This window comes from Gasterosteus aculeatus, chromosome 9 (genome assembly GCF_964276395.1).
Source record: "Gasterosteus aculeatus chromosome 9, fGasAcu3.hap1.1, whole genome shotgun sequence".
NCBI lineage: Eukaryota > Metazoa > Chordata > Actinopteri > Perciformes > Gasterosteidae > Gasterosteus > Gasterosteus aculeatus.
In genome coordinates, this window is record NC_135696.1 from 9861623 (window position 1) to 9874398 (window position 12776).

General features: G+C 44.3%; 1 protein-coding gene across 3 annotated transcripts in view; it reads right to left on the reverse strand.

Annotated features, from left to right (window-relative positions):
- Positions 1-11051, reverse strand: part of LOC120824562 (phospholipid-transporting ATPase ABCA1-like) — a 33830-nt gene extending 22779 nt beyond the window's left edge. Inside the window, exons 1-5 of one of the 3 annotated variants that reach the window (XM_040185435.2) lie at positions 10847-11051; positions 6936-7044; positions 5694-5787; positions 4569-4710; positions 4238-4356 (exon numbers count right to left, since the gene is read on the reverse strand). In XM_040185435.2, the coding sequence (XP_040041369.2) occupies positions 4238-4356; positions 4569-4710; positions 5694-5787; positions 6936-7001 (421 nt within the window). In that variant the 5' untranslated portion in view covers positions 7002-7044; positions 10847-11051. Of the gene's footprint in view, positions 1-4237; positions 4357-4568; positions 4711-5693; positions 5788-6935; positions 7045-7165; positions 7660-10846 lie in introns of those variants that run through there. The other 2 variants (XM_078080506.1, XM_078080505.1) reach the window with 2 other exon arrangements.
- Positions 11052-12776: the final 1725 nt, after the last annotated feature.

Here is a 12776-nt window from a genome sequence, read left to right on the forward strand (position 1 = left end):
CCATTTATTTATTTATTATTAAGTTGGACTGTGATCCATTATCTCACACAATCACCATTTGAAACAAGTTGTTAAATACGGTACCAGTCAAAAGACACATTTTCGCATTCAGAGTTCCATTGCAAAGTGTGTCCAAACTTTTAACTGGTAGTTGACATCATAGTGTACACTTAAGGGGCTTTATGTTAAATATACAGAAACTTCCCTGTTCAAAGTATAGCTCTTAAAAATCCTAAATATTCCAGAACCAGTGCAAGAACTCTATGATAAAATGATCAATGATGACCACAACGTGTAATCAATCACCAATAACAAGGCAACTCAAGCACAAACAAAAAAAACACACTTCACTGAATTCAACTCCAGATGACTCCAAATGAAACGATACAACGGATCGCTTATTGACCAGCACAGAACCACTCTGTCCTCCGGCTGAGCTCAAAAGTTCAGTTCAGTTTTTTTTTTTGTTACCTTCCAAAGAACTCGAGGCATTTCTGAAACTTGATTCAGTTCACACGCACACGCAAACAAACAAACAAACTCTCTTCATCCCAGCTTTGAGTTTTGCACACCAGGGTTGCTAAGGGGCTTTCAACTTAGATCCAGATACTGCGTCCCAGTCTCTCTCTCTCTGTCTGTCTAACCGTCGGTAAATGTTCACCTTTCACCTACTTATCTCTCCTCCCATCGTCTCCGCTCCATCCGCCCCATCCGCCCAGTGGCGGTGCCAGAACATGCCTAAAGCCGTGGGTGACACTGCTTAAAAGGAATCATGCAGACAAAGGGAACAGTTCCTGCAGCCTGGAGGCTCTTATTTTTGGTTCAACCGCACCGCCTCAAACTGTTGTGTAACTGCTCACTTATGGGAGCGTGCCTTGATGAATTAAACCTGAAAGGGGATTATTTCTTATACCCTAGAGGAGTTTCACTCTTTTCCTGCACGGGATTACCAATAGGCATACTTATTTTAAAAAAATGAATGATGACTGCTCCGCTCTCTAGTCTGATCGAAAATCAAATATGCTGAGTTAAGGTTGTATTGGGAATTTCATAAGTTCCCTCTCGGTTCCCCTTTACCTCATCCCCAGATAATATTTTTTGGCTTTCCTTCTTCTAAAGCCATCATATGACCCACGCGCACGCACGCACACAAACAGGAAGCACTCTGCTTCTACTGATCTGAACCTCCCCTGGGAGGAAGTGAAAGAGAACAGTGTGTTCAGAGGGCCACATACATGGGAGGACGGGGGAGGGGGGGGGTCAACTCCCTTACGGCCTCCGTGACTGTGCACCAGAGTGTGTGCTTTCAGTTAGAGGTGTGAGTGTGTGTGTTACACATTCATTCTCACCATCCTGGCTCTCCGTGGGCCTGTGTACATGCGTGTGCCACCGTGCATGTATGCAAACCCTCAGAGGTGAACATCCAGGGAGTGCTAATACGTTCTAATCAGTGTCCCGGTAGAAAGTCAGAGCTCCCATGGTGCATTGCATCCAAAGGCCCCTGGAGGACGGAACCGACCGGATGGAAAGTCTAGCAGTAATTTGTGCGCATTTATATTCCGTTTTGCTTTGCTCTCGTATCTGTGTGTGGGTTTGGCTTTGTTTGCACAGGCCTAAGTGGTTAAAATTCCCCGAGTTATGATGAACAAAGATTTTCTGAAAAGAAGTGTTGGTTTTGCTTATATCGGAGGCGTTTTCACATGAGGGCGAGCCCGACATTGACACTTGTCTGGGCCTGCTCCCGACAGCTCATCCTCTCTTGACATATTTGACAATACACACACTTAGCAACCGGTGTCTTCACCTCAAAACCCAATAAAGCAAATCCAAAAAAAACCCACAGGTGGTAAGATAATAAATCTGTTCGGTCTGAATAGCGGGCGGCACGGTGGCGTGGTGGTTAGCACTGTCGCCTCACAGCAAGAAGGTCCTGGGTTCGATTCCGCCCAGTGGCCTTTCTGTGTGGAGTCTGCATGTTCTCCCCGTGTCTGCGTGGGTTCTCTCCGGGTTCTCCGGCTTCCTCCCACAGTCCAAAGACATGCTCTGGGATCAGGTTAATTGGGTACTTTAAATTGCCCGTAGATGTGTGAATGTGAGTGTGAATGGTTGTGTGTCTCTGTGTAGCCCTGCGATTGGCTGGCGACCAATCCAGGATGTACCCTGTCTATTGCCCGAAGTTGGCTGGGATGGACTCCAGCCCCCCCGCGACCCTGTGTGCAGGATAAGCGGTTTGATGACGATGGATGGATGGATGGTCTGAATAGCCCAACATTGACCACCAGACTCAACTTAGCTCTCGATCATTGATCTATTGGGTATTAGGAAAAACATTTCAATTTTGAACATGCTGCAGGGGCCTGTTCTTTAAATGTTAAAACGTAGATTTTGCTCCACATCCATCTGCAACGTCATTCTGTATCATCCCTTTAAGAAGGAATTCATTAGACATTATCAAAATAAAGCAAATGTGCTGTGTGGAAAGCCATACAGCGGCACTTACCCATCAGTGTGAATCTCATTCTCTGACCGCCGCCAGTTGCTGTTATTATAAACCGACACGTGAGGGTTCTGCTCTCGGCCTTTTTGATCCTTGCCGTTATTCTTAAAGTGTCCCTCTGCAGCTTCCTCCTGCATCATACGTAAGTGTCCCTGGGCCACATCAGCGTGTTCCCTCGCGTGGACTTCAGAGTGGTATCTGGGATTTAGCGAGACGCTGTGTATTTATGAAGCACCTGTGATGTGCCGTTAGAATAATTAGTCCGAGTAGATAACTTGACAACCTTTCACTGGGCTCTAAGGTCATCTAGGAATACATCCCAAACAAACGCAATCAAAACGTGTGGAAAACCGATTACCAGACAAAAATGAATAAAGATATTTTCATTCATCTCGCTCAGGTTGACTTTGGTCAATTTACCCATACGGGTGTGAAGCTAATACCCATTTATTTATGGAAACAAACAGATATAACTGTCGCAAAGCGGCAATAATGGAACGCACAAAGCAACGAGCAGTCTAAGTAGACTTTCCCTACTCATCACAGCTGTTTACCGTGAGTGCACTCTGTCTTGTGAAGCCCTTTGTTGTTCTATTAGCCTCCATTCTATACGATTTAGTCCGTGTTTTCCATTTTGTTTTTGTCCCTGTTGTCGTTGTACACATGGTCAGCTGAAAAACAGAGGTTGCTCCAAGCATGCCTCCCACCCCGGAGTAAGGAGTACTGACTGAATTGAATCGAGAAAATAAATAAAGAATCTTTTTCCCTCCAAAGTGATCGTGTGTATGTGATTCAAGTGAAGTGAAGCAAGTTCCGTTTCAACCCTGTTCCTCCTTTCAGGAGAATGTGTCATTAAAATGTACGCTTTAAATGTGGAAAGTCAAACTGACAGCAGGGACACATCCCTGAGCGCTCCTCATTGGCAGGCAGCACTGACCTTCTAGGCCCGGCAACTCCAACCTTTCCTTCCAGATCTGTGCTCGGATTGTATAATGACTGTCTGGGTGGGGCAACATTTTATGATTTTCCTGTGTTACACCACCAACACTGGCACACAATATGGAGAAGTGCAACACCCACTGGCTTCTGGGAGAGGGGCCCCTTCTGGGAGAGGGACCCACCCGCGGCTGGCTGGCGGCGATAAGGAAGGGACGCTGTAAACTCTGAGCACTTGTTTGAAGAGTGCAAGCCAACATCAGCTGCTACACTGTGAAAGGCACAGGTCACTTATCTAGTTTTAGCAAGTCGCCAATCAGTTTTTGGCTATTTACTAAAGTCAAAATGATACCTATTGAGCGCCATGCCTCTCTCTGACCTCTAAATCTAAACACTAAAAACCTCTAAAGAATATCTTTCACTGAACTAGAGGAAGTGTAACAAGGGTAACAAGAGGGGCCATGGCAGGTAGCTGAATGGTCTTCAGACTGAACAAACTACAGGCTAAAAGAATCCAAAGACAATCAGTCAAGATGACTGAAAGCTACTTCTTGCTACTTTGGGAAACATACAATATTCATATGCTTTTAAGTATTTTCCCTGAATTGAAGCTCAGAGGCATCAAAGTGTGGATAAACTGTACGTGTGACTCGCTGAATAAGTTAAATACCATCTGCATATGCAGTTGTGTAAAAGTGTTCCCTTGTGTGTAAATAGATGAATGGGTGATCAATTTCAATGGGCAAAGATCACCAGTTGGGTCATTTAAAGACTACATAGATAACAAAAAAGGTATGTCCTTACCAGTAGCGTTTTTCTGCAGGTTCTTGAGGGCCCTCAGGAGTCCCTTGTAGCCCTCAAAGCTTTTGTCATTCTGAGTGTAGAGCAGGATCTTCTTGGCATCAATGAACAGTCGGGAGATTCTGGAGGAGTTCAACAGAGAGGCGAAATCAAGACAAACCGTTTCACATCTCTTGAGAATACAAGACCTGAGAGGATATTTTCTTTCTCTGTTAAAATAGTACTATTTGAAAATGGTAAAAAAAAAAAGTGTCACACAATAATTTCTGTGAATACTTTGAATCAGTCAAAGCGGAGCATGAGCATGAATCGGCGAGCAGGCCATGTTACTCACATGGAATCGTTGAAGTTTCCCACCACCCCCGGAGTCTCCCCTGGAGTGGGATTTCGGAAGCAGGGGTTGTTGGCGTTGCAGATGATGCCTTGCACCCAGGGCAGGGCCCCCGCGGAAGGCATTGCCTTGTTGGGGAAATGGCCTGTAAAGAAAAGAAGATACAATGTTTCTGATTAGTGGACTTTAATGGAATCCTGCAGACCCCTTTGGACTTTACCGAAGGATACTGACGCAGACCAACTGTGATATTAACGCATAACTGGATTAAGCTGTTACAATAACGGACTTTCCAACTCATTGTGACTGGTAGGCTGTCGCTAAGGCTGCCTTTAATGCACACGATGACATCTTTACGATTGTTTATACTATCAGCTTATTATCAGCTACCATTCTGACTACTGAGACGATTTCCTGAGCTTAACTGGCTACTATACTGAGGAGATAAGGGTCGATGGCGAGAAGGGGGTCAGGAGTTGGAGTTTACTGGGTCAACTGAGGTCAAACAAACTTGTGATATGTTTGATATCATTGATTTTGTCACAAATAGGGGAGCCAGTTTGGTATCATGATGATTACACAACTTTACTGGATTTATTCTTAACCGGGTACAAGTAAGTCTGTCCAGACAGGAACCTGCGGCAACTGATCTAAAATCATATTTCAAAGACCCATCGGAATAAATGAACTAAAAATAACAATAGATGTGGGATTTCAATAAATATCTCTATTGAAAAGCTGTTGCAGGTAACTGTTCAAAAAGTGAAGAACAAACACATGGTGGATCAGATTTCTTTTCATGTAGTTTGGAGCAATGATAATCTTATTTAGTGGAAACACGGTCAAAGCTATGAAACAACGATTTTCAGGGGCTAAAGGTAATTTTACTATTTACATTTGCTCTAATAAATGTTGACATTGACATGGAAACCTAGGCTTACTGACACTCAGAAAAATAATGGCTAAAAATAGGAACTTTTAAAAGAGTTGAAAAACAGACTCTACGCATCAGTAATGGAAATCCCCTCAAAATACTAAAACCAATGAAGCTTAATTCTTGCGTTAGATTTGAATGAAGTGGAAAAGAATGTGTGGAGTAACTCCCTTCCTCTCGCGCTGTCTGCTTACATTCATGTTGCTCGTAGGGGGGGTAATGTATCCGGACTGAAATCAGGATAAGGAAGATGAACAGGGGCCAGACGATCTCAATCAGCAGCTGGATCTAAGAGAGGAGGGCGAGAGAAGTGATGTTGATGTTGATGACACAAGTTAATCACATAGAAAAAACAGAGAAGGCTTCACTGTCTTGTGGAATAAAAACCTGAGAATCAAATGAGTTAATCACTCCCAAAATAGTCACACAGCCTTCTTTGTGCTTCCTGGTATTTGTGTATTTTCAGTTCCTCTAAGCTAATCTTTGCTGCTTTGTAAGAAGTGTTGGATGTTTGTCTGATGAGCCGGGGGGGCCGAGGGGGTCAGCTGTTGTCCTTTGTAATCCCACCACGAGTCTGGGTAAAGTATATGGGTTAATAAGAGGAGACAGAGCGAGAGGTCTGCCGGGTTTAGAGGACGACGTCCATCTGTTGCGTGTGCTCCCTCTGCTTCAGCCGCCCGCTGGTCAGCCTGAAACGAGCACGGCGGGCGTGCAGCGCCGGGAGAAGGGATAAAGACGGCTTCTTAGAAAACCTGCGGTATCCCTTTGTTGGAAACAATCGGCCTTAATGTCCAGCAGCCACGGCCGTCCCTTTGAGGAGGGGTTCCTGCTTGATGGTTGACTGGCTGCATTGTATGCAGACGAGCTTCCTCACATAAAAGAAGGACGTCTGTGCCACAGTCTGGAGCTGAACTTTGATTTACATAACTTTGAGTGTGTGGGCATCAACCCAGCACGGGACCGTTGGCCGCTAAAAGCATCTGACATGTATTCGCGTCATCAGCACATGTTCGACTGACTCACTGTAAACCGGGTCGCTTTTCAGTAGAAGTGGCTCGGAGGCAAATGACATCACTTCCATTGCTGTGGGCCGCGGATACCATGCGACTGAAAATGTGACTGAAACTGAGCATTCAGGGGAAATTAGGCAAAAAATAGATACCCCTACGTGGTGCCTCGCAAAATACACAATAATGTTGTTGATGCTGAGAGTGAAATGTTTTCTTTGAGGATCTTAAATCAAATACAATAAAGAATAAAACACATGATGAATTAGTGAAAATGGTGTTTAACAAATGCGTACAGTGTGTGTGTATATATCAGGATTTGAAGCAATAGATAAGTTGAGCAATAAACTAATTAACTGCGTACGTTTACGTAGCCCTCATCCAGTCCGTTAATCTTATGAATCAGTCATTTGAAGCCCTCCTACTTACAGTCTGTCTCCGTCGATAAGTGAAGTTCTTCCAAAGCAGTAAACCCAGCTGAGTGGAGACGGACATGTTGGCGTCTTCCCGGCCTCACTGAGCACGCTCCAGGTCCTCACTGGGAAAACACAAAGACACAGAGAGCCCATCAGCCACACTTATTCACGAACTACAGCCAATACACATGTTCACAAAAGTCCACAGCAAAGGCAGAGATTAAACACAGTCAGTGAACTAACACTAAAGTGTGCAGCGTTGTTCCTTTTGGGAAACAGAAGAAGTAAATCCCACATCCATTGAAGCACAAAGCTGATGTAAAAGCAGAACAGAGAGTGATTACATTAACAAAACATAACCACATGCATGCAAACAAATATGGCTGTAAGGTCCTGTTGGTTTTTTCCACAATAAGGTATGAAAAACAAGTCAATGGAGAATGTTTCATCGATAAATGTCATACTAAAAAAAACGAGGGAAAAAACAGCAGACAGGAACACAAATAAACTTTCAAAAGCTACTTCTCCTTGTGTTCTAAAAAACTGGTAAATCGCCACCAGAAACCAGCAATCACAGCTGACGAGAAGAAGAATGGATTCACCTATTGAACGGATCTGTTCTGAAGAGCGGAGCAGCCAGAAATACAGCAACACTTGGCCAACGAAGTCTCCTAATGACGGAGGAGGGCTTTCAGCAAACGCAGATTGAGGTCCGCTTGATGTGGACTCATCTGGTCAAAGGTCAAACTACAGATAAACCAGGAGCCTGAGTGGGTGGGGGGCCGTTTACAAGTTGTGAAAATCTAAGTTGTCCTTTTTCTCATCAAAATTGTCACCTTGTTGACGCCTCAGTAGCACAGAAAATACTACATTTGAAGTGAATTTGACAAGAAAAGGTTCCTGCCTCCATTCTTGAAACAACACACTAATGAAACGGCATCAGTGGATTTACTCAGTTATGTAATAACATATATATTTTTTTGTTGATAGACACACAGGCGATTGTCAGATTTACTGAATAGCCCACTGTTCCTCCCATAACCCATTTCATGACCTATGTCATATTTGTTAGTTTTATTTGCAAATTTGTGATCAAGTTGATTTTACTCCGGAAAGAAGATCAAACCATACAAAATATTAATGGGCAATGTGGTGTGGTTTTATTCTTTGGTTGGAGTTATTAGGAGTTATCCAGCTAAATTTGTAATCTTGTTTTCTGAGATAGACGCTTGGCCATCGAGAGCTAAAATCAGGTCAGCCCCTCAAGACTGAGACCTGTAACTCATTAAGCTTCACAGCACGAGAGGAACATTTAGCTTAAATGATTATGTCATCTGAACAGAAGTTGTTTTGTGCAGAACATTTAACTTTTCACTTGTGAAATTGATTGCAGCAATACCACCAAAACTATTCACAAAGAGCCTAAATCCACCCAATACATTTCAAGTTTGATGACTGGCTTGTAGCAGCAGTCGGAAACCTTAAGAACAAACGATCAATGCCGCTCCGTGTATATTTATTTGCATGCCCTTTAGACAGAATAGAGCCCATTGGTTGACAAAGAGTGGGACCACAGTAGAACAGTGTCAAGGACACGTTGATGTTCAAACATGATGCCCTGTGCTGAGCATTGGCTCGTCGGTTGAAGTTAAGTTCTAATCAATACGTTAACCCAGCATGGTATGGTTTTACACCCCATTTTCTCTAATCCAATCATAATGACAACACAGTCACAACTGGCCACTTGTATCCCTTCTGGGGAAACAAAGACAATCCAGTGGGCATCCTAACAAGATCAAATGCAATAATTATGTGAACATTGTTCAGGTTTTACGCCGGAAACTCGACTCAACTGTGCAAATTCACCGTTACAAGCAATTGGCTGCGTTCTGAAAAATCCACTGGAATGTATGAGCTGTCGCAATAAAAGACAACAGGACCTTTGGGATGAACAAACAACACAGTGACCCAGGTAAGATATCTTCAGTACAGGGACATCTGTTTTTCTCTATGAGTCACTTGATTTAATGGCAGCAGTCACGGCCCACGTGTCAGTCACTGTCTAACGGTGTAAAATACCTGCTGCTGTAGAGGACATCCTTTAAGACAAAGACACGAGACTGGCCATTGGAAGAAGGGAATTAAGCCAGCGCACCACGTGAAACTCTTAAAGGGAACCTTATAGAACACAATCAGCACAATCAATACTGTACTGTACAAATTATCTTAAATTATTGATCGACAAAACAAAGCACATTGCCACATTGTTGTCTGCCACGTCGCTGCATGTGTGGGTGGAAAACATGGAAATCAATTCGCAGCTTCGTCACATTTGCCACGCAGTGAAAAACTTGTTTTTCGCCTATCTACCAAATCAAATCCCCCCTTTGGACTTATGAAATACATTGCGTCCCTTTATTTTTAAATTCTTCATTTGGGGACCGACATCTTAAAAACAACATCGCGTAAACATGTGACCCCCCCCCCCTCAGAGAGCCCATTCCCACCAAACTCGCATCCGCGTGGTTCTGCTGCGGTTTTCGGCATCACGCACTCCGACAAGCACGAGCCGTTTCACACGACGGTCCCGGCCACCCGCGGTGTGCTTTTGCTGAAAACACGTCGCATGCGGGGGACCGCGAGGACTCAGCTGAGAGCCGAGCCGCTGAAATGGTGCAGCGCCGGGGCGCCTCTGGCGGCCGCGCCGCGGCACTGCGCTTTAAATACTTGTTTACCATCAGTTCTCGCTCACGTGTCAGATCGCACTCAAACGGGAAATCGTGTCTAATCTCCATCGTGTCCTCGTTGGAAATGGAAAACGAATGTAATTAGGTGCACTTTATTCCCCCGCCGGCCATGTCGAGAAAAGACCGTCGATTCTTTGCAAGAAAAAAAGGCATTTTTTTCTTCTCTCCTGAATGAAAACAAAGCAAAATGTTGGTCGACGTTTCCGCAAAGCTGCAGCGTGCATGTGACTAAAGACACTCTAATCAACACTTCGAAAAATGGGGAAATACAAAATTGACACTTACATGAAAAACAAGCTAATGTTAAATGTCATCAAGCGGCGTCGTTACTGCGAGCCGATGATAACAATTAATGTCAAATATGCAGTGTCTGACTAACTCATGTATCTATACTTGTTTAGACTTGTTTATACTCGTGTTTCATTGTTCTACTGAAATGAGGTTACTGTCGGTCATTCCGCTTCGCGATGCTGACCCAAAAGCAACGTCAAGTTAACCAAAGTGAGACTACGCGTAAGCTTCCATAGCAAACTGCAGCAATGCAGTGCCTCGTTGTGTCCTCCTGCACCCTTTAACATGATGGCGCCGTCGATTCAAAGAGCTTTAAGAGATAACGACAAAGCTTGCTTTCTACTTCGCTGTCTCCGAATACACATGTTTTGTATCAAATAAAGACGTTACCAAAAAAAAGAGGCTTTTATTTTTCCAACCGGAAGCTGCGTGTCTGACTGCGGGTCTCTAATCTCACCGTGCGGATCCGCGAGAGCCGACTGGCATGATGATAAAAAACAACGAAAACCAGCAAAGAAAACACTTGTCATTTCCCTGACACTACGGCTTGGCCTTGAACATTCAACGTCCATTGAGCATATCGCAGATGTTGTTGAACTTTGCGATGTTCAAAGGGGGCAAAGAAGCACACAGGATTCCACGGGTAATTGTCAGCAATTGTCGAGGCATTCATCACCAACGTTCGCACTTCTTTGCGTTAAATGGCCCAAAACCGAAAAAAACGGAACACATAGCTGACAATATATAAGGTATACAGTTACTATATTTGATATGTAACACGATGGCATTGCATTGTAGAGCCAACAAAGAAACTCATAACCCACCCCTCACCCCCCTCACAAGACACAACAAAACAACAAAAAAACCTCCAAACTCATCAACCAACCTGAGAGACGCGTATATCCGCTCTTTCTCTTCTCATAAACGATAAAGTCTTCGTCGGGAACAACTTGTAAGAAAAAGGTGTGAGTGGATTGAACCCCGCTCCTCCTCCGTCCTGCTCCTCCGCGTTTGACAAAAGTGTGCTCTCCTCCTCCGCCAGGGCTTTATACCGCGCGAGCGGAGCGGAGCGGCGCGCGCGGAGGTAACTAACGGTCACCGAGCAACGCTGCTCCCCTATAAGGTGAGCACGTGCCCGGGCGAGACCGCTCTTAAAAGGCCAGCCACACCTCGACGCCCCATTCATTCAATTACTGTGGAGAAGATCATACAGAGGGGGGGCAGCTGGATACGTTTACGGCAAAACCCCCCCAACAAAAAACACTGTAAAGCCGGACCGTGAATACTACCACTGCAACAACATTAGTCACCGTGATTATTTATCAATTTACATCAATCGCATTTAAACTAACCCATATCAACACATATGCACCATATTTTAGATTATTGTAACAAAATAGTTTGGTGGTTTTGTCCGGCGGACTTTAGATCATTGAAGTCCATTCATCCATGCATGTAAATGTTCACCAAATCACAACGTGGTTTAAAGGCTAAGAGGATTTGTAGATTAAAGATGGAGCATCAGTACTCCAACACTTTGAATATTGCTGCAAAAGAAAATACCTTGTACTGTGGCTCTTGGAGTTATTTTAGCAGGTGCTCTGTACCATCACGTTTATTGGATATACTTAAACACAGTTGTTTGTTTGAGGTATTTATGGTGCCACGAGGAGCTTTCTTATCTACAAGCCGATTACCAGCCTCAAAATCCTCTGATGGTGTATTTGGTGTGACTAAGCGCAAAAGGTACCCATGTGACACGCAAATATGATTCAATTTAAATTATAAATACTAAAAAGTAATTAGTGGGTTAGAAACTCGGTTTTCAGTCAACAAACTGCTGTAACACTCTTTTGATCTTGAGTCTCGTGTCTCCGTGCAAATCTCCCCAGAATAACATTTCACCATGCTGACATCCGTTTCCTTCTTCTGTTAAAAAAAGCCTCCCAGTGTGAACAGAATAGCAACCCCTGCCTGTCACCTCGTGTCTGCTGCTCCAGCCCTGCGTGACCCTGTGTTGCAGCTTGGAAGATGGATGCGGATGTTAACTTACCGTGGCTTCATTTGCACTTGCTGCTTTCATCCATCAAACCTGGACTCAGATCACACAATGAAGCACATCCAACCACTGGTGCTTGCAGCAAAGCACAATATACCTGCATTGTAATATAACAAAGGGGTAAAAGCAGTGTGCATTTCAAACTGAAACATGTGGTTAAAGCAGCAGATTTATTTTTATGTAAGTCCTGTAACTTCATGTTGTACTAATGCGACCTGCTGTTGATTGACTAATTGATTTGACTACAAAATGCAAGCAGAAAGGAACACAAGTGTGCCAAGTCCAGCCTCTTCTGTTCGAAAGTTTGTGTTTGTGCAAAACAAAATGGAAACAACATTTCCACGAATCCAAACAAATTTATAGGACGGTAGCATTGCAGCAGAGGGCGAGTGTATTTCGCTGAATGGAGTTAAAAAGAAGCACTTTGTTGCCCGCTCTGTCTCGCTGCCTGCTGTGCGAATGTGGCCCAGCAATGACCGACTGCGTTGGGACACTGAGACACCGGAGCGCTGCGTGATGCAACAGCGTTCTGCTCAGGGGAAACTGTGAGCACCGCACACGTCAGCGGACGCCCGCCTCTGGCTTTCTGGTTTGTGTTTGTCTACCAGATTATCTCTAGGTGGGAGAGAGAGGAGGAAACGACTATCCTCTCTTGTGTTCAGCGTTAAGAAGGCCAGCCGATGCTTGCTTTAGCACCAAACAGCTCGACAGCGCGTTAAACAGAACGGGAGGATGTGCTGCTCGTCAGAGTTCTGTC